The following is a 21,690-nucleotide window of genomic DNA, read 5'->3' on the forward strand; positions in this document are numbered from 1 at the left end:
TGTTATGGGAGCACCTCTCCAACAACTGCTTCATTGAACTACGACAGCACCTCCTCGACAGCAAGTTGACCGAGCCGCGAATACTAGCGGTCGAAGCAGATCGGTGGGCGAGCAACCGCGTCCACCGGAACACCACAGGAGAATACGGACGAGGGTCCCCGGGGAACCACCGGCCGTGAGGCGGCGGGTCTGGCATCAGCCGAGGCCGAGACCTTCCGCCGGGGTCTTCGCCCGCCTCCTCTACACCAGCCTCCAGCCCGAGGGGGGCCCATCCAGCCCGACCGGGGCCACGCCCCAACGTTACGTGCCACAGATGCCAGCGGCTGGGTCACTATGCCAATGATCCTCTCTGCCCCATGAACCAGCGGCCTGGCAACACCGGACCCCCGGTCGACAAATCACTGCAGCTGCTCTGAGCGAAGAAAAGGATGAATAAGAAGAGGTCCCTATGGAACCAGAAGAATGGGAGTCCGCGGCCATGTGCCTCGCCTCCCTGGGCGACAAAGACATGATCCCCCGAGACCAGATTCCGATCAACACCCAGAAGTACCGCCAGTGGGTCACCATCAACGGACGCCGGGCCGAGGCTCTCCGTGACACGGGGGCCAGCATAACCGCCGTCCGCTGCCATCTGGTGACCCCAGAACAAATCTTGCCCCACGTTCTGTGCCCTGTCCGGTCAGCGGACATTTCCGAGAGCCTGTGCCAGATGGCCCGCATCCCCTTCGAGTGGGGAGGAGTGTCTGGCATGCTGAAAGTCACCGTCCGAGACGATGCCCCGGTGGACTGCCTCCTAGGGAACGACCTGGAAAGTTCCCCCTGGGCACAGATCGAGCGAAGAGAGCATCTGGGGATGCTAGGCCTTCCTGAATGGGTTTGCGTAACGACCCGATCCATGTCCACCCGGGACGCCGTCCCAACCGAAGACAATCTGCCCGAAGAACCTGAATGGCCGGCACCGCCGCCACCCGCCACTGCCACGGCCGAACCCGAACTGGGGCCGCAGGGCCCCAGCCATGAAGAACTTCCCGAGCTCGGGCCCCTTCCCGAACTAGCCCAGTGGCGCCAAGAAGGGGGCCCCACCCGCGAGCAGTTCCGTTGGGAACAAAAGACATGTCCTTCCCTTGAGGGACTCCGACAACAAGCCGCCACGCAAGCCACCGGAGACTCCTCGGGGTCCCACTGGATCTATTGGGACCAGGACCTCCTGTACAGTGAACAAAAGACCGCCGAGCTGGGGGCCGGCCGAGTGCTAGTCGTCCCCCTCCACTTCAGAGACTTTCTCTTAAACCTGGCACATGACGTGCCCCTCGCCGGGCACCTGGGGCAGGACAAAACCTACAGCCGCCTGGTGACCCACTTTTATTGGCCGAAGATGCGCCGCGATGTGTACAACCACTGCCGAACCTGTATGACCTGCCAAGCCAGCGGAAAGAGTGGGGGGAAAATCAAGGCCCCACTCCAACCGTTTCCCGTGGTGACCACTCCCTTCGAGCGAGTAGGGATCGACATCGTGGGGCCCCTGGATCCTCCCACCTCTCAGGGGCACCGCTTCATCCTCGTCCTGGTGGACCATGCCACCCGCTACCCAAAAGCTATCCCCCTCCGGACTGTCACAGCCCCCGTAGTGGGTCGGGCGCTAATGGGGAACTTCTCCAGAGTCGGCTTCCCCCGAGAGGTCGTCAGTGATCGGGGCACAAACTTTATATCGAAATATATGCGGTCCCTGTGGCAACAGTGCGGGGTCGCGTATAGGTTCACCACCCCGTATCACCCTCAAGGGAATGGACTAGTAGAGCGATTTAATAGGACCCTGAAAGGAATGATCAAGGGCCTAGAAGAGCCCCTCCGGCGCAAATGGGACGTTCTGCTGCCATGCCTCCTGTTCGCCTACCGGGATGTACCCCAGAAGTCCCTGGGGTTCAGCCCCTTTGAACTATTATATGGACACCGGGTGCGAGGCCCCCTCAGCCTGGTTAAGGAAGGCTGGGAGCTGGCCGCCTCCGATACTCCGCCCGATGTTTTCCGATACCTCTTGACTCTCCGCAACCAGACTCGGAAGTTCCGGGAACTGGCCGAAACCAACCTGAAGGCCAGTCAAGAGGAGATGAAGCGCTGGTATGATGAAAATGCCTCGTCCATTGAATTCGAGCCGGGCCAGCAGGTCTGGGTCATGTCCCCGGTCGACCCCGGCGCCCTCCAGGACAAATGGACGGGGCCCTTCAAATTGGTGGAGCGCAAGAGCCCCGCCACCTACCTAGTGGACATGGAGTCCCCCCGGAACCCCCTCTGGGTCCTACACGCCAACCGGCTCAAGCCCCACTTTGTCCGCACCGAACTGAGCCTGTTGTTGGCTACCGATGACGGAGCAGAGGACGACTCCGAGCCTCTACCAGACCTCCTGGGCACCTCCGAGAAAGATGGCTCCGTCGAGGGAGTCTCCCTCTCTCCCGCGCTGACACCCAAACAGCGCCAGGACTGCCAGAAACTGCTGGGTCAATTTGCGAACTTATTTTCCCTCACCCCCGGAGTCACCCAGTGGTGTGTTCACGATGTCGACACCGGGGACAGTCCGCCCGTGCGGCACCGAGCCTACCGAGTCCCCGACCGAGTCCGGGCCTGCATCCAAGCCGAAGTTTCCAAGATGCTAGCCCTAGGGGTAGTCGAGCCCTCAGACAGTCCATGGGCCAGTCCCGTCGTCCTGGTCCCTAAGGCCGCCGCCCCCGGGGTGCCCCCGGAGCTGCGGTCCTGTGTCGACTACCGGGGACTGAATGCCGTCACCAGGACCGACGCCCATCCCATTCCCCGAGCGGATGAACTGATCGATCGCCTGGGAGCCGCCAGGTACCTCAGCACCTTCGACCTCACGGCCGGATACTGGCAAATCAGCCTCACGCCAGGGGCACAAGAACGATCCGCTTTCTCGACCCCCGATGGCCACTTCCACTTCAACGTGATGCCCTTCGGCATGAAGAATGCTCCGGCCACCTTCCAGAGACTAGTGAATCGGGTGCTGGCAGGGCTGGAAGAGTTCAGTGCCGCCTATCTGGACGATATTGCGGTGTACAGCCTCTGTTGGGACGAGCACCTGACCCACCTCTGGAAGGTCCTGACGGCCCTCCAACGGGCCGGACTAACAATAAAAGCCAGCAAGTGTCAGATCAGTCAAGGGTCCGTGACCTATCTGGGACACCAAGTGGGGAGCGGCCAAGTGGCTCCCCTTCAACCCAAGATCGACGCCATCCAGGCCTGGGAGCCCCCCGTCACCCAGACCGCAGTCCGAGCCTTCCTGGGGCTCACTGGATACTATCGGCGGTTCATAAAGGACTATGGGAGCATTGTGGGGCCCCTCACAGAACTAACCTCCAAGAGACTACCCCCGAAGGTGCACTGGACCCCCGAGTGCCAAGTAGCCTTTGAGACACTAAAGACTGCCATGTGCACCGCCCCGGTGCTCCAGGCCCCCGACTACAGCAGAGAGTTCATCGTCCAAACTGACGCCTCTGAACACGGCATTGGGGCCGTACTGTCCCAAATGAACTCTGACGGAGTTTACCTTCCTGTGGCCTTCATCAGCCGGCGCCTGCTGGCCCGAGAACAACGATGGAGCACCATCGAGAGGGAAGCATTCGCCGTCGTATGGGCCCTAAAGAAGCTCCGGCCCTACCTCTTCGGCACCCACTTCCGAGTACAGGCCGACCACCGGCCCCTGCGGTGGTTGATGCAGATGCGGGGCGAGAACCCAAAGTTGCTACGTTGGTCCATCTCCCTCCAAGGGATGAACTTCACCATGGAGCATCGCCCTGGCAACGACCACGCCAACGCTGACGGCCTCTCCAGATTCTCCCGCCTTGGCGAGGAGAATCCCCAAGAAGATGGGTGACTCTCCCCTGCCTTCAGCTGGGGGGGACGCGTGTTGGACCCGGCCTCGTGACGTGGTCCTACCCCTCCGCCTTTGGCGGGCCCAGGACGACATCGGCCCTCCATCCAGCCCGGGTCGGCCTCGGGCACACCTCTGCACGCCCTCCAAACCACCAGATCCGCCACCCGGCGGCCCACAACCACTGACACGGCACTCTCGGGCCACCCCAGCATTACCGGTCCGGTGCCCACCCCGGACCCTCATTCCAGGCCCGACGCCATCTTGGGCCCATCACGTCACAGACACGTGGTCCCGGACCAGCCGCGGCCGCGGCCACGGCCCCAGCGAGCCCGCCATCGAGGCACCAAGAGCCCTCCGGGTGGTAGAGTGGCCACTCAACCAGAGACAAGGAGAGGGGAGTTTCGATGGCTCCCCAACCATCCCCGGATGCCTGGTTTCGATCGCCCTCCGGCCTCCCTGGGCTCTGGCTCCACCCCCCTGCTGGGTGTCTGGACACCATCATCCCGGCCCCTCTGACCCCCAGGCGAGAGGGTCCGGACATCAAAGGACTCCAGACCTATATCTGGGCCAGCCCCGGAGTAGGACGGGAGTTGTATCCCGGAGTCGAGAAGCCCTGCTGACGCTGTCGCGGCTGACCCTGAGACGAACTCTCCTTGCTGTTCTACCTGGAACCTGCTGGCGCTGCCGCGGTCCATCTTTGCTGTAAACATCTTGGAGCCTGCTGGCGCTGCCGTGGTCCACACTCGCTGAACCATCTGGGAACCTGCTGGCGCTGCCGCTGCCGCGGTCCACACTCGCTGAACCATCTGGGGACCTGCTGGCGCTGCCGCGGTCCACACTCGCTGAACCATCTTGGAACCTGCTGGCGCTGCCGCGGTCCACACTCGCTGAACCATCTTGGAACCTGCTGGCGCTGCCGCGGTCCACACTCGCTGAACCATCTTGGAACCTGCTGGCGCTGCCGCGGTCCACACTCGCTGAACCATCTTGGAGCCTGCTGGCGCTGCCGCGGCCCCACCTCCCGGTACTCCCCAGCTCGAGGATTGAGAGCTGTGCGTAGAGTCTCCTTGCAACCGACCATCTATAAGACTGTCCCGCTACCTTGCCCCTTTGTCACGAGACTTTCCAGATCTCGGGATCTGCTGTATATATTGAAACGATACTTATTGCCAGCTAAAGATTGAAAACTCTATCTACGTGTGGTGTATATTTGTAGTGGTGTGGTTACTCTGCTGTACGATTCTAGGAGAGGGCCCTCCCATCGGAGGCCTCTCGACATCGCTCGGTCCCTTCTCTGAAGGAGGGGTAGACCTAGGGGTGGTCAGTCAGACACCTTCTGCCTCCCCGGGTTTGCCTTTCTAACAATTACCGTATGTTACATGCAACTGCTTTACACCCTGCCTCACTGCCTGACTACTCATGCCAAGCTACCAAGGGGGTGAGCAGGGGTTATTTTGGAAGTAGAACTCCCTTAGCCTGACTTGGAGATGGTAACAACCTGCCAACTAGAGATCCCCATTTCTAACAGTTAGGCATTCAGGGTATTTGATCTACAAAGCACCCTGGCACATAATGACATCCATATTTGATCAAAGTGTATGTTCAGTATTGGCAAGGCCCAAGGCAACACTGGGAATATGATATAGCAAGATAAGGTGCGAGAGAAGAGGGGACATATAGAACCACCCTAGGAGCTAAGAGACATTCTAGAGTCACAGATATCCAAAGCATAGAGGAGGACATTTTCTCCTACAGGTAACAACCTTTCCTAGCCAACATTGAGATTCTGTATATATGTGTGTGAATGCAGAAAATGTCATGGTAATGCCTTGCATGTTCTGTTCCAGATCTCCTTCTCTGCAGTACTCTCCCTTCTTCTCATCATTGAACCTCAATAAATATATAACGCAGAATTGGAGCTGCCAAAAGGTGAGATTCTTGAGGATACTTGTAAGCAGGGAATAGTCATGATGTGTCTTCAGTGTGATCTTACCTTGCTGCGCAAATTTAACCCTTTGTTTCCTGTTTTTGGTTAATTACTTTTTTCTAAAACAAATACATGTGAATAAAGGCCATTGCAAAAGCCATACATGCAGATGCGCATAGGATCATATGTTATTTGTTGCTTTTGTAGAGGGAGGGGAGGGGGATCAAGACTCACGCGAGACTGCACATTTCGTAATGCATGGTCCCTCCCAACACTGAGCAATGGTAATACATAGAACATTACACTTTGCATATACCTACACACATACACACATTCATTGGGAGAAAATAGTAAAAGGTTAGATATTGTTAGTAAATACGGAACCTAAAAAAAAATACACATCATAACCCACTCTCCTGCCACGTGTAGAACACCCATTTGCTGAAAGAGCAAAACATGACAGGCTGTGGATTATGGTGTGAGCATACCATAACTGCTTTGCTTTTATCAGTGAAACAATTTATACACACACACATATTTCCCTAAGTTCCATGGTTCATAAGTGAGATAGAATTGTGTGGGCATTGATGCCCCTCCCGCACCTAAGGCAATAAATAGAATAGTCCTGTTGGCAGATCTGAATACATGGTATACGCCGTGTCCTCTAATGATGCGTAGAATTTCTTAACAAAAATATTTGACTCGAAGCAAAGTGAAGGGGTTAAGTCTTTTCTTGCTCTGTGACAAATTAAAATCTCATTATACAGACCTTGTGACTCTGAACACGTTGTTTTCTGCTGTAAAATGATCCTAACATAGAGTCTGTGACAGGATGAGCGAAAGGGGGGAGGAAAAACCCGGGAGAGAAAGGGGCAGAGTCAGTGGGTAGAGAAAAAGAGGGAGCACGGGAGGGAGAAGGGGTGAATAGACACATGAGTGAGAGATACAGTAACAAGGGACAGGAAAGAGTGAGAGCATGTCAGATAGAGAAATAAAGAGTGAAAGGGTTAAACAAGGATTAAAAGTGGGAGAGAAACACGCGTGTTGTCAGAAAGCTACCACCAAAATTACACAAACACATTTGTAATTATTATTGGCTTCTGTGACACTTTTCAGAGTAATTGCCTGTGCCGCATTCTGCTTGCTTACCCCTCACCGCTCTCCAATGAATCCCTCTGCCTTTATTTAATTTCCCAACTGCTATTATCCACCTATATGATACTCCCTCCTCCCCTCTGTGCTGTTATTTTCTCAGAACCATGGCCCTTCGGAAAAGCACTGCATCAGATTTCTTTTTTTTTTTGCACTGCCGACTCTGTATTTTTTTGTAATTCCATTCCTATTAGCTGTCGCTGTTTCTGAATTGATGGATATTTCTTTAGAATTTCTGTCACATCACTTGTTATTTTAACACTTATTGGTGATAAAGTTCAGACAAAAAATTAAGCAGCTGCAATGTTGCAGCACAAATTAGTTTAATGTAAGCAGTCAGCAGCAGCTGTTTGGCTCAGCACTTGAATTCTGCAGTGGGGGAAGGGCCGGTGACGCTGCCCACAGTGTGTTTTCTCTACATAAACATTTTTGGCTGCTGCAGCTTTTGTGCTGTGTCACGTGCCAATGTCCCTAGGCAGATAATTTATTTCTGTAGCTTTCATGAGCAATCATTAACCTTCAGACACCGAGTTTGCTTTTTTGCTTTGTGGCATTTGTTATTTTTTGTACAATAACTAGTTTAACTCAAAGAGTGTCAGCAGAAAATTGCAAGCATTTTAAAATGTAATGTGATGCATAATACTTATGTTTCTATTTAACAGAGCTGGCTTCCAGAACCAATGCGTTTGCTGGGCTTATGTTCATAGAGCAACATAATTATTTCCAGTAATGAGAGTTTAGCCTAGTACCCTTTCTCTGGCTTCGTTTTTTTTACAAGGAGATTCTTGGGAAGCCGGGTTTGCACGAGTTTGGGTATTTGAGTGATTTGAGGCTTTATCAGCTAGATTCATCAAGCTCAATTGCGCTCGCAAAGGGCCATATTCTCCGAATCCGGCCCTTTGCGAGTGCAATTTTTTGCATTTGGGATTCATCATCCCAAATGCAAAATTCGCTAATAAAGAATTTGCATATTTGCGAGGAATTGCATTTAAGGAATCTCTATTTGAGATTCCTTAAATGCAATTCATGAACCATTTTTACATTGCGAATTCGCAATTTTTGGTCGCTATTTACCACGAAGTCTGACTTCGTGGTAAATAGCGAAAAAATAGAAAAAAACACTTTAGTGCATTTTTCTCAATTGCATGTTACACACACACATGTCCTTTGGACATGTGTGTGCGCAACACCTGTGTAAATTTGCATATCAGGGGTGCTACAGGGTGTCCTTTGGACACCCTGGCACCCTTGAAATCGCAATCTTATTTGCGATTAGCTAATTGCTAATCGCAAATAAGGAATGACTCCCCATGCATTCCTATGGGCCTTTAGGCCCATAGGAATGCATGGGGAGTTATTCCTTATTTGCGATTAGAAATTAGCTAATCGCAAATAAGGAATCAGTGGGAATCGCAATAAATATTGCGATTCCTACATGAATCCTGTTTTGCGAGTAAGTAATAGCGATTCCTTATGAATCGCTATTATAGACTCGCAAAACGGGTCTTTCATGAATCTAGCTGTATATCCATTGTAAACACCAGAAATCAATTGATTATCTGCATGGAATTTGCTGCTTCATCATCTTCAGCTATCAGACTAAGGAGCATATTTATGAGCCCTTTGCGCCTCCAAAGCGTCACTTTTTGTGATGCTCCAACAGCGTAAGCCGTGAAATCATATCTGTGAGGCCTTGCACAGGCACTTTGTGTGGCTTTGAATGGCCTCATAGATATGGATTAAGGCAAGGCAGTGCAAATCGCTATGTTGCCATACTCTGCACTCAGGAGGCATTCCATGGGCATTTCATTTGGGGTCCCCACGCAACACCCATGGATTTTGATGACTCCCCAGATTTGCAACATCAAGTAGACCTGGGGATGTGCCAAAACCTCACACCTCCCGAAGTGAGGCATAACAAGGAGAAATAACTTTTTTCTTCTCGTATTCCTCTTTCCATGTGTGCTGCATTGTCCAGCACACATAGATAAAAAGGAAAACACCTATCAGGATAGTTTTTGTGCAGGGAGGTGCCCCTTCCTGCACAAAAACAATCCTGCCTACAACACAGGCACCCTTGCACAAAAGTGCAAGAGTGCCTGCGTTGGCACTAGCACTGGAGGAGAGGACAGGAATGCACTGTATTGGATAAGTACAGTGCATTTCTGCCCTGTCACTTTGACGTAGAACAGCACAGCAAGATGAGTGGCTGCGCTGACCCATAAATGAGGCCCTAAGTGACCACGGGGTAGATTTACTAATGTTTCACGCAATGCTGTGCATCAAGACAACTTGCTGCATTGAGTTGCGTATTGCGTTGCGTGAAATGGAGAGATTAGAAATGTGCCCAGTTAAGAACTTGCTTTGCTATGCGACGACTTGTGTCATGCAAGGACAATACAACACCTTAGTATCTCTGCTGCTAAACTTCGCACTGTAGCAAAGTGACGCGGCGACACAAAGCGATGCATTGGTCCTTACCTTCCAGCTCAAAAGGAATTTTACACGGGAAAGGTGCCCTTTTCTCAGCACAAAAAAAGCACTTTGCATCAAAGGGATGTTACTGGGACAATATTTGTGTTGATCTGTGCAAACCATGGCCCAGATTTGCAAAGCAATGCAGTGCAAAACAACGCAAGGGCTTCAGTGATATAGTTATAGTTATAGCTATTGTGCACTGTGAACGTCAGTGCACTATGAACGTCAGCGCAGAAAGTACGCAGGAATGTGCCATATATTAGTAGATATGGAACATTCCTGCTCTCTCCATTTGACGCTGCTCAGCAAGTTGTCTTACATTGTGCGTTTTCAAATTTTAGGAAATCTGGGCCCATATATTTCGATGCAAAGCCCAATCTACTAAGATAGCCAGACTTAACTTTGGATCAAAACCTAGGGGCATATTACCAACCAATAGAGATAATTTTTGTCTCTAACTTGTTTAGAGACAAAAATTATCGCCGCAAATCGGCGATTTTTATCGCAGATAAACCTTGCTATTAGCAAGGTTTATCGCAAATGCGATAAAAAACGGCCGCAATGCATGAATATCGCTGAAAAGTCAGCGATATTCATGCATTATCGAGCAAATGCTCTTAGCCATGTTATCCACCTCCCATTGGATAACATGGCTAAGAACTGCTCCTGGGCAAGTGTTAGCTTTTGGAGATATTCGCGCTTAGCGCGAATATCTCCAAAAGTTGGTAATAGGAGATAGCGATGTTAGCGACTGTTTTCAGTCGCTAACATCTTGGCACGCCCACTTTGCATGTCATTAGTGATAAATATCACTGACATGCAAAGCGGGGCCCAAGATGGTCACTATCTCCTATTAGCTGTCGCTAACTGGTGTTAGCGACAGCTTGGTAATAGGGAGATAATTTTATCTCCGCTTTCTTGGCTTTTAAAGCCAAAAAAGCGGAGATAAAGCCCCTTGATAATATGCCCCCCAATGCTTCCTTGAAGCCGGTATAAACAACAAGGGGAAATATTTTGCATATGTTGGCTTCCAGTAAAAATCCTATGTTGGACATTGCACACTCACCTCTGCACCATTGTGCAAGGCTGTGCATTGTGCACGACAGCCTAACTAGATAGTGAGCACAGGGCACAGCAGCAGCAGCAGGTCAATCTTAGTAGGTATTGTTCACAGCTGTATGTTCCCACTTGCGTATTCAAGCAAATTTGTTTGCTGTACTGAGTGAAAAGTGATCGTATCTGCCTCTAAATGGTGCAGTCACGAGCAACCTCTATGTTCATTGTAGGCAAGCATTCTGCCCCCTAATGGCTAAGTACGTTCAACAGGGTGCTCCAGAAGGCTTGCACAGTGGGGCTGACAACTTGCACAGGGATAGACATCAGTCTGTGGAAAAGATCACATTTATTCAGAGGAACACTGAATTACAGCATTAAACCTCTAACTCCAAGCCATACAAACTAAAAATGCTCTATTGAATTTATTAGACCATGATAATTTATTGAATTTAGTAAAACAAAATAGATTATACTACTCCAAATCTAAACAATTTGACCCTCCCACAATGGACTCCGACTTCTCCCATGGTCTTCACCTTTGAACCTCTATGCTCTCTGTCAGACTCCATTCTTGGGGACACAGAACAGACAGAAAATACTCAGCCCCAGCTGCTGCGGTGGAAGTTGTTTGTCACTGATGTCCTGGGGTCCATTCTACATCAGCTCTGTAAACTGGGCCAAGTACAACCAGTATCAAGGGTAAGCAGTCACATGTTTCTCAGTCAGGTAGTCTGGTGGAAGAGCTCAGAATTCAACAGTCAACCCACAGGCACAATAGTCCATTGCCTATCCCAGTGCTAGTCTTTTAAAGAAAGTACTTTAATCACACAGTTTACTAATGACTACACATTCCAAAGGCAGTTCAGTTACAGTGTTGTATACCCCAAACTGCATCTAATGCATTGCAGAAATCCCTATAGTGCCCTCTTCATCTAAGTCTCTTTTGTGATACTTAGGCAAAGATATGGGTACATAGGCTAGGCACAGGTGCAGATCACTAATGATTACCCCAAAGATTGGCCATTAGGTCGTTTCAATTGTATTCTGGCCCAATAAGCCGATGACAGCAAAGCTTAGTCTTAGCAACTACATATTACCTCTGCTAGCATTAAAGCACAATCTCTCAGTTGATGCAGACAGCGTACAGTATTACTTGCTCAGTAACACTGGTGATTCCAAGATTTGTGCCAATGCAATCAGCGTCTTGCTCTGGGTGGGCTTGTTGGTGGTCATGGATGGCCTTTGGGCCAGAGGATGTGTGCATTCTTCTTCAGCAGTTACTGTCCTTGAGGCTGGAGCAGACGGATGCTTATCTGTGGCAATTGTGGTCCTGAAGGCTGATGAAGGTGTGGGCTCATCTTCAGCATTTTGCGGCCCTGGAGCTGGATGCAGACGGATGCTTGTCTTCTGCAGTTATGGCCCTGGAGGCTGATGCAGCAACTCCTCATGATTGTGTTCCTCCGGTGGCATCAATAAGTCCTATGGGTTGATGGCAGTAATACTGGGCCGAATGGTGACAACTTGGTGAATACATCTTCCCACAGATCACTATGAACTCTACAATAGGAGACTGGGTGACCCTGCAGAATTCCAGGCAAGACCAGGTTTGCTCCCTCTTAGCACTGTGATTCCTCTGAGTACCCCACTACACAGGGACATGCCGAGATTCTTCTCCTGGGCAGTCTCTTCTCCTGCAGGGCCAGACACATCTCCTTTTTGTCTGAGTAGGCAGGAAGGCCTCTAGGAGCTTAGGCACACACTTGGCTCCTCCAGTAGAAACTGCAGACTTTAGAAAATGGCAACTTACCTGCGAGAGTCATGCAGACATCAGCACTAGTCTCACAGCAGTCCTCTGAGTACTCCCTTCATTGGTCATAACGGACTTGAAACTGGAACAAAGTTGAGTAGTATATATTGATACCTTCACATCAATTCTGGCCTTAATTTTGACAGCTCCGGCCAGGAATCCTGGCCTTAAAAGTGATGGGTCTAGTCTTAATTATGACAGGCCTAGTCTTAAACTTGTGTGTGGAAAATTTGACAGCTCTGGCTGGAAACCCTGGCCTTAAATTTTGACAGGGCCGGGCCTTAAACAATTGGCAACAAGTGACAGGGGGCACTAGTGTTGACAAGGGTGCGCAGCTGTCCCGGAAGGGGGCGGCTGAGTCATAGGGGGGTGTGTAGTTTTGTTTTGGAGACATAGGCGTGGCGGAGCCGCCAGAATACATATAAGCCGGTGTCAGGAGCCTGGTATAGCAAGCAACCGCTGGACTACGTGAAGGAGCGCCATGGCAGAAAAGAAGAGCTACAACCCATTTGCGAGAAAACACTGGGTTGGTGGCTCACAGCCCCCCATCAGTAGCTATTACAGAACCATAAGCCCTTTGGTAATGGACGAGAATGCTCAACCAGAAGAACCTAAGGATATGGGTTGCGACGTTACTGCTTTTGGCTGTGGGTTTGCTAAGCGCTTTGGCGCCCCTGGTTTCAAGGATTGGCGGTGTCCGCTGTCCCCAATTAAGAGCGACAGCAGCTCTAGCGAGGGTTCGAGTGGCGACTTGACGGTTGAGCAAAGCATGCTCTTGGAGTCGGAGGATGCGGAAGACACCATAGTTCCGCCTAATACACCCGTCTATGAAGACGTGGGTTTTCGCGAGAGTCTTTTTCCTGAGAATGTCCCTGTTCAAAAGCTTGATGCAAACGTGGAAGATGAGGGAGCATCGGATGTTATTCCCGCCTCTCAAAATGTCAGAACCGCGGCTGATGGGGCATCGCAGGATATTAACAACTCTCAAGATGGCAGAGCCGCCGCCGAGGGTGGTGAAAATGTGAAGGTGAGTCAAAATCTTAAGAGCAACCATTTTGCATAAGGATGTATTTTTATGTCTTCACCTATCGAACGTTAAGCTTTCGTTTTTTTTGTTTGTGACCCTCTAGAGAGCAGAACCAGTGGGATGCACTTACTTCATAATGCACAAAGAAAATCAACCTAGGCCCCCTCCTAATACGCACATCTATGAAACCATGGATGTTCAGAAGGCTATGAGTCCTACGAAGGTAGTTGTGCAACAGCCTGATACAAGCGTTGAAGATGAGGGATCACCGATGGATATTACCGACTCTCAAGATTTCAGAGCCGCTGCAGAGGGTGGTGAAAGTGTGTGGGTAAGTAAAAAATGTTAGGCGTAGACCCTTTACATGAAAGTTTGTTGTCTTTCTACCGCTAACGGGGTGTCAATATTTGTCTTTTGAACCTAGGATGAAACGCCGAAAAGAATTGAGGCCCAGGGGCAGACTGCAAAAGGTCGCAGCTTGAATCTGTCCTGTATATGCTGTGCAAACCAGACTGGAAGTTCCACAAAGCCGAGTTCACCTCTGCCCATGGAATGTGAAGATGGTTCTAAGAACGATGAGTTTGTAAAAGCAACGGCGTGGTTCCCCAGAGACACTATAGCTGGTGTCAAAGGTTTTGCAGCTATAGTTGTACGCACGTGTGTTAAACGGGACTATTACAACATGTGTTTCGGCCACCGTATTAGGGACCCTGAACAGGAGGCGCACGAGTGTCTAGCCAAATCATACAGAGACCGAATGATACGGCACATATGTAGTTTGCTTGATCCGTACAAGATGTATAAGCTGCTAAGGGTGGTGCACGGCCTGAGTGATGAAAATAATTTTGTCCACCCTAACATGTTGAAGATCTTGATGGCGACAGTAAAGGAGATACGCTATGCCAACGACCCCTGCGCAAAACTAAGAGGCATGCCAAACGCCTGTGCGTGCTGTGACAGAAAAATGATAGAAAGACTTATAGATAGGCGCATGTGTAATGTGTATCTAAAAAGCAGAAAAGTAGTGGCCCTCGCACCACAAAGGCTATTTTATAATAGATAAGTCCTGATGCATTGCTAAGTGCTAGCGTGTATTTAAAGTAAAGTAGTAGAATGTTACACCCAAAAAAAGTATATGTGTTAAACCGTACTTACTACGCATACTGTGAAAAGATATGAAACCCCTTTTGTTTGTCATTTGGTAATACTCATTATTTTTAATAAAATGTTCTTGCACAAAACAAGCGTCTTTCATTTCATGTACTCTAATGACTGCTAACATGTCGGAGGGCCTGTTAAGAAAACTTTATTATGATACAAGAGGGGTTGGCAGCTTTGGAAGCGGCGCCGCTCTATATAGAAGGGCTGTGGCTGACAAGAAGTCGGTAAGCAGAGAAGCTGTGAAGACATGGTTATCAGGAGAGGAGGCGTATTCACTACATAAACCAGCCAGAAGACGCTTTAAGAGGCGTCCTACAATCGTTAATGCGTGTATAGATTATCAGTGGCAGGCGGACATAATCAGCCTTCAAGATACTGCAAAACATAACGACGGCGCCTGTTATATATTAACAGTCATAGATGTGTTGTCCAAATACGCGTACGCAGAGAGTAGTAAGCCGGGATACCACTCATCAAAAAATCCTGGTCGCAATTTTGACATGTCTGGTCGCAAAAGGCTGGTCGCAATTTTGACAGCTTTTGACATGTCTGGTCTTAAACTTCTGGTCTCATTTTTGACAGTTTAAGACCAGGACTGTTTAAGACCAGGGTTTGATCTGGCCTTAAACAGTCTGGTCTTAAACTTCTGGCCTTAAATTTAACAGCTAGGGCAGCAAAAACATGTGGTAATTGTGTATGTGTTTAAAAGTGCATAGAAAAACTGCCTGGTTGCAGGCTGGAATGTCTGGGCACTTTTAAAACTGGGGGTTTGCAGCCTGCTGCTGTTTGAACAGCTGCTGGGGCAGGCCTGAGTTCCCCAGCCCAGGGCCTGGGAAGAAGAATGTGTCATGTAGGTGTCAAAGCTGTAAAGGGTCCTCACAGTCTTAAACTCCTGGTCGCAATTTTGACAGTTTAAGACCAGGACTGTTTAAGACCAGGGTTTGATCTGACCTTAAACAGTCCTGGCCTTAAACTTATGGCCTTAAATTTAACAGCTAGGGCAGCAAAAACATGTGGTAATTGTGTATGTGTTTAAAAGTGCATAGAAAAAAACTGCATGGTTGTAGGCTGGAAATGTCTGTGCATTTTTAAAACTGGGGGTTTGCAGCCAGCTGATGTTTGAACAGCTGCTGGGGCAGTCCTGAGTTCCCCAGCCCAGGGCCTGTGAAGAAGAATGTGTCATGTAGGTGTCAAAGCTGTAAAGGGTCCTCACGTCTTAAACTCCTGGTCTCAATTTTGACAGTTTAGTTCCAATTTGACGTGGCTGGCAGGAAATTTGACATATGAGTCCCAAGGTAGATTCTGTTCCCGGGCTCCCTAATTCCCAGGAGAAGGGGTCACGTAGGGGTGAAGAGTTTTACACCGGCCCCCATTGTCTAACCCCACTCTTCCCAGGATAGGCCTTGAGTTTGAGTAACAGGTGTCAAAGTAAACAATGTTGTACTGTTTATACTGTACAAGGATAGAAAAAAAGGTTCCCATCCAAAGGCCACCATGACATTGTTCTAAACACCCCTCAAGTCATAAAGGGGTGTGGGGGGCTTCTAATTAGCATGCTAGGACAGGTATAAAAAGGCCCCTCATGGAACACTGCCAAACACCCATTCAAAAAACCCCCTTTGAGGAGCGACTGGCGTGGATTGTTCTGCTGTACCTGGAGGACTCCTGCATCTACAACCCAGTCAGAAAACCTTTGTGGATTTCTACACCATCAAGCCCTTCAAAACCTTTGGGGAGTGACTGGCCTGGATTGTTTTGGAGCCAACCCAAGGAACTTAAGGCAAGAATGGACCGGAGCAACTTTTCCCAGATTGACACCGCCTGTCAACATGTAGAGAAGGTAAATAATGGATGGCGCAATGGTGTATTAGGGTGTACATGTAGTTTGGAAAAAAGTTGCACTTTTAAAAAATAGTACTATGTAGTGTGGATTGTAAACTGTTAATCTTTAAGGCGATGTGCTGTGTTTAATGTGAATAAAGGTTTTGTTGAAGGATGGAGTTTAAAAAGACCTGAATTGTAATGTAAAGGTATTTAAAATGAATAAAGGTTTTGTTGAGTTTAAAAAGCTATGTGTGTAGGTATTTAGTGTTAATGGGGTGGTGACGTAGGGTAGAGTTTGCAGGCTATGTATTTAAGGGGCATAATGTTGTAGGCCTTAGGAGGGTACATGCAGAGTGGAACAGGGTATTTTACAGCTCATAGAAACATTTAACCACACTGTAACGGTACCATAGGGGCTTTAAATAATATACAGGGCATATAATTAAAAAATTAATAATGCCTGGTTGCACTCACCAAACCGCTGTAGAGAGTTGGAGGGGTCCATGGAGGGCTCCGGGGTCCTTGCTGCTCCTTGGGGGGTCCTGAGGGCCTTGTATTTAAAAAAATAAATAAACCCTGGGGCCAGTTGTCCAGGGGGGCTCCTGGTGGGGCGCCATAGTCCCTTGGGGTGTCCTGGGGGTCTCTGGGTCCCTAGTGCAGCGTTATTTTTAAAAATATGCCCCCAGAGCCCGCGTGCCTCGGGCGCTGCTCTGGGGGGTGGGGGTCGCGGTGTCTCTGGGCCTCCGCGGCCGTTCCTTGTGTAAATAAAAGGCCCCCAGAGCCCGCTTGCCTCGGGCGCTGCTCTGGGGGTGGGGGTCGCGGTGTCTCTGGGCCTCCGCGGCCGTTCCTGGTGTAAATAAAAGGCCCCCAGAGCCCGCTTGCCTCGGGCGCTGCTCTGGGGGTGGGGGTCGCGGTGTCTCTGGGCCTCCGCGGCCGCTCATGGTGTAAATAAAAGGCCCCCAGAGCCCGCTTGCCTCGGGCGCTGCTCTGGGGGTGGGGGTCGCGGTGTCTCTGGGCCTCCGCGGCCGCTCCTGGTGTAAATAAAAGGCCCCCAGAGCCCGCTTGCCTCGGGCGCTGCTCTGGGGGTGGGGGTCGCGGTGTCTCTGGGCCTCCGCGGCCGCTCCTGGTGTAAATAAAAGGCCCCCAGAGCCCGCTTGCCTCGGGCGCTGCTCTGGGGGTGGGGGTCGCGGTGTCTCTGGGCCTCCGCGGCCGTTCTTTTTAAAAAATAATCCCCCACGAGCCCGCTTGCTGCTGGCGCTGCTCGAGGGTGAGGGGTGTAGGGCTCCGGTGTCCTTGGGGGCTGTGAGGGTATATACCAGCCCCGGGCTCCACGTGGATCCAGCAGCAGGCAGCATGGCGGCGTGAGCTTCTCCGGGGCTGCTGTGTAAGGACCGCCCCCAACAGTGATGAGTTGGTGACATCACTGAAGGGGCGGCCCTAACCCTGCAGCCCCGGTGTGGTTTTTTATTGAGAATTATCTAGCGCTGGGCTTTACCCCGAATGTGTCAGGGCGCTTCACAATAGCGGGACACGCCTGGGGCATAGCGCTTCACATAAGAACTTGCTGCAAAAACATAAGGACTAAGGATTACATGCACTACATAAAAAGATACAAACAGGAAAACACACCACGGAGCTGCAGGGCAGGGTCCGCCCCTCCACTGATATCACCAGTGATGAGTTGGTGATATCACTGGAGGGGGCGGACCCTGCACTGCAGCTCCGAGGTGTTTTTTTTTTTTTTTTTGTGTTTTATTAGCTAGCGCGAACTGTACACGAAGGCTGGCAGAGCGCTTTATATATGACCCATTTGTAAGACATAAGCACTAAGAATTGGATGAGTTATATAAAAAAGATACAAGTAGAAAAAAATGTAGCGCAGACTTTATCCCAAGTTGTCAGAGCGCTTTACACAAGAACCTGTTTGCAAAACATAGGGACTCAGGATTACAGGTGTTACATAAAAGATACAAACAGAAAAAATACTGCTTGTTAGCGCAGACTTTACCCGAAGGTGTCAGAGCGCTTTACATAAGACACAGTTGCAAAACATAAGGGGAGTGACATGTGTGCCGGTTACAAAAGCAAACGTTAAGTTACATGAGTAATAAATAAAGTGACAAGTGTGCAGGTTACAAGAGAAAACAAAGTACAGTTAGAGCTATAATACTGTGATATAAGGCAGACACTCAAGCACAAGAATAAGCGTTATGTAGGCAATTGTGGCAATGGCGCAACTATTTAAAGCACTCAAAATGTGAGAGTTATTAAACAATGTGTTACAAGAGAAAAGTGGCATGTACATGTTACAAAAGAGTAACCGGTATATAGGGTAGTGGTTAAATGTCAGAAGGGCCATGTGTACCTAAAGTGGTTTACCCCATAAGCAAAGGATATGGCGCAGGTTGTTTTTTAACATATGTTTTAGCGCAGCACTTGCAACGCTTTTTTAAAAATGTGTGTTGGTGCACCCCGCTTATCAGGTTTTAAATGTATACAAGAATTGTTTGAAGTTGTGATACTTTTGTTTAAGAAAGGCGTTTACTAAAACCGCTGCTTTTTTTTTTTTTTTTTTTTATGTTTAATACAGGTGCAAGACCTTGCAAATGCAACCGTCACCAATGTGCCCCCTGCGCTGGCCCCAGCTGTAATAAATAGCAACGCTGGGCACTTGTCAGCCCCGCAGCCAGGTATATATATATTTAAAGCTATGTAGTTCTACGTAGTTTTGTACACCAGTCTCTCAGAAGTTCTCTTTTTTCTAATGGGCTCTCATGTGTGTATGCTTTTACAGCTTATGACCCCGACCTACAACAAGCTTTTGACGATTTTATGGAGTACATCGAGGCTCAAGACGCTCTGAACACTGTGCAAAACACTTCAGTTCCTACAGGTAAATAAAAAGACAGCTGTTATTTAAACTGTCTAAGACGCTGGGTAGTTGGTGGGGTAGGCCAGAGTCCTGACCCTGAGGATGTATAGAGGTAATCATCAGAAAAGATGTCTAATGTTGGGTATTATTTTTTTTTTACAGGTGTCCCTACGCTATGCCAGGACGTCGTCAAGGTCCAAGAGGCGGCGCATGGTTCAAAAGAAATCCCCTTGAAGAGGAAAGCTTCAACTTCTAAAGTGGGACCACTGTCAAAGAAAGGAGCTGCAAAAAGACCTCTTTCAGGTGTGTTTTTTACAAAAGGGTGTGAGAAGTACTAGAGGTGTTACAGCTGCTTGTAGCAAAGCCTATATCAAAAAAGGTGGTTGTGTAGGACGTAGTCCGCTGGTGCTTGTATGTGTTGTTTTTTTTATGCTTTCTCTAATATATATATATTTTCTGTTTATATTTTAGAAGCGGCTCAGAAACATGCTGCTGAAGAGAGGTCGGTGGCGCCCTTAACGGACATAACAACATCCGTCCAGAACAACGGAAGCGGCGCGAAAGGCGTGAGTAGGCGTGTACGCCAGGAAAAACTCTCTACCTACTATACACCAAGCAACACGCTGAACAACCAACTACAGCAATCTATTCTGCACAGGGGTGGGGTCAACACTGGAGGCCTGCCTACAAACCAGGCCTCCCTTAAGAAGAAACAGCGGGACTCAGAGAACCTCCCCAAACCTTTAAAACGTGTGAAGGCCTGTAAGGTATTCACAGATCCCCAAACAGAACAGTTAAACATGAAGAAGAAGACACCGGAGGTGCTCCAAGAGGGTCAGGCAAAGCTCTTAAGTCCTGAGAAGAAAAGCCCTAGCACCCCTGAGCCCCAAGCTAGCCCCCTAGATTTATCTATAAAAAAGGATGCTAAGCCCTTGAATGAGACCTATACAACCTTGAGCCCCAAGGAGGTGTTAGTTGCACCTGTGGGTGTAGAAGAGGCGTCGCCACCACAACCCCCTAAAACATCGCGCCTCTCAAGGAAACATCTGAAGCTGAAACCGGGGGTCCCTAAGCTACAGTTAGCAGAGACCCTCAGCAACCCTAAGGCAACGCCGGATCCACCAAGCGTCCTGAAACCCCAGACAGTGCCAAATAGAATAACTGTACATGTAGAGGTGCACGCCCCTGAACAGCCCCCAAAACCGGTTGTAAGTGTTCAGGCACAGCCTAGGGTCTCAACAGGTGATACTGCGCAACCCCTAGAAGGTCCTTCTACCACGATTAGCAACTCTCTTGAGGCGTTGAGGGGGTTGGTAGACACCATAGGTAGAACCCCAGAAGCGGTGTACCAAGGGTCTTTGAGCACAGAGGGTTTACAGAACACAGGTAACCAGGCACCACACCCTACCACCGACATTTCAACTAGGCCCCAGGATTACAACGACACCTCCTCACAATCCTCATACCCTTTGTCCCCGAGTACCCCTCCAGGAGCATACGACCCTACCAGCCCCACGGCCATTCACATGTACACCCCCGTGTCCAGCCCCTCTGCCAACCCCGTGTACAGTCCTGTGTCCAGCCCAGCTGCCAATCCCGTGTACAGTCCTGTGTCCAGTCCCATGGCCAGCACCTCTGCCAACCCTGTGTACAGTCCCGTGTCCAGCCCCGTGGCCAGCACCTCTGCCAATCCTGTGTACAGTACCGTGTCCAAACCCGAGGCCAGCACCTCTGCCAGCCGCGTGTACAGGTCCGTGTCCATCCCATGGGACATGCCCGTGTACAGACCCGTGTCCAACCCCGTCTTTGAGGGTTGCAGTATAGATGGGACTGGGGGGGTGCCTCCATTTATAAGACCTCGCAAGGTGTGCCCCCCTAAGCAGGAACAAGATGGGTCTGTAAACACAGAAGATGTATTGAAGACACACGTAAGAGAGATACAGATGGCGGTTCGAAAATTAAAACGGCAGGCGAACCGTGCACTCATAAGAATGGATATGGGGTATTCCAATCTCATCAACAAGAGGGAGGCCCAACATCTGGTCGTGGCCAGGGTTGGGGTTTGTAAAAAAGACATCATACAGATGTGTCAGGCGGCTGTGGCCGACATACAAGGTACACATTCATGACTATGTAAGCACCAACCCCTAAAGACCCCCACAACCACTGGTGCTCATAAGAGACCCTCAAAATATAGCCGTACGGTCCAGAGGTTAGTGACAAAGTCTGCACGCTTCTTAAAACTGCTCAAGCAACGCCCAGTTGGTACCCCACAAACCTTCAAACAAGACCCCAATGTTTCCATAGAACCCTTCAAACAAGACACCCCTGTTTCCCTAGACCCTTTCAACCACGGTACCACAGCTTCAAGATCAACGCCTGAAGCATATAAGCCAGCACTTCACCACCGACAATACATAGGGGCAGGGTCTAACATCCCCAGGGTCGGCCATTTAAAGGGGGTAGGGGGGATGGCAAAACTCCAAACAACGCAACATTCAGA

General features: G+C 49.8%; 1 protein-coding gene across 1 annotated transcript; it reads left to right on the forward strand.

Annotated features, from left to right (window-relative positions):
• Positions 1–15,008: 15,008 nt before the first annotated feature.
• Positions 15,009–21,318, forward strand: LOC144763612 (uncharacterized). Its single transcript, XM_078649376.1, has 5 exons — positions 15,009–16,331; positions 18,906–19,005; positions 19,110–19,208; positions 19,350–19,490; positions 19,659–21,318. Exons 1-5 carry the CDS (start codon positions 16,074–16,076, stop codon positions 21,314–21,316), a joined length of 2,256 nt encoding a protein of 751 aa, XP_078505502.1. The 5' UTR covers positions 15,009–16,073; the 3' UTR covers positions 21,317–21,318.
• The last annotated feature ends 372 nt before the right edge of the window (positions 21,319–21,690 follow it).

This window comes from Lissotriton helveticus, chromosome 6, assembly GCF_964261635.1.
Source record: "Lissotriton helveticus chromosome 6, aLisHel1.1, whole genome shotgun sequence".
NCBI lineage: Eukaryota > Metazoa > Chordata > Amphibia > Caudata > Salamandridae > Lissotriton > Lissotriton helveticus.

Coding starts and splice junctions, on each gene's coding strand:
- LOC144763612 (XM_078649376.1), top strand. CDS start 16,074: ATGGAACACTGCCAAACACCCATTCAAAAAACCCCCTTTGAGGAGCGA. Junction 16,332..18,905: donor CCTGTCAACATGTAGAGAAG/GTAAATAATGGA, acceptor TGTTTAATACAG/GTGCAAGACCTTGCAAATGC. Junction 19,006..19,109: donor CTTGTCAGCCCCGCAGCCAG/GTATATATATAT, acceptor ATGCTTTTACAG/CTTATGACCCCGACCTACAA.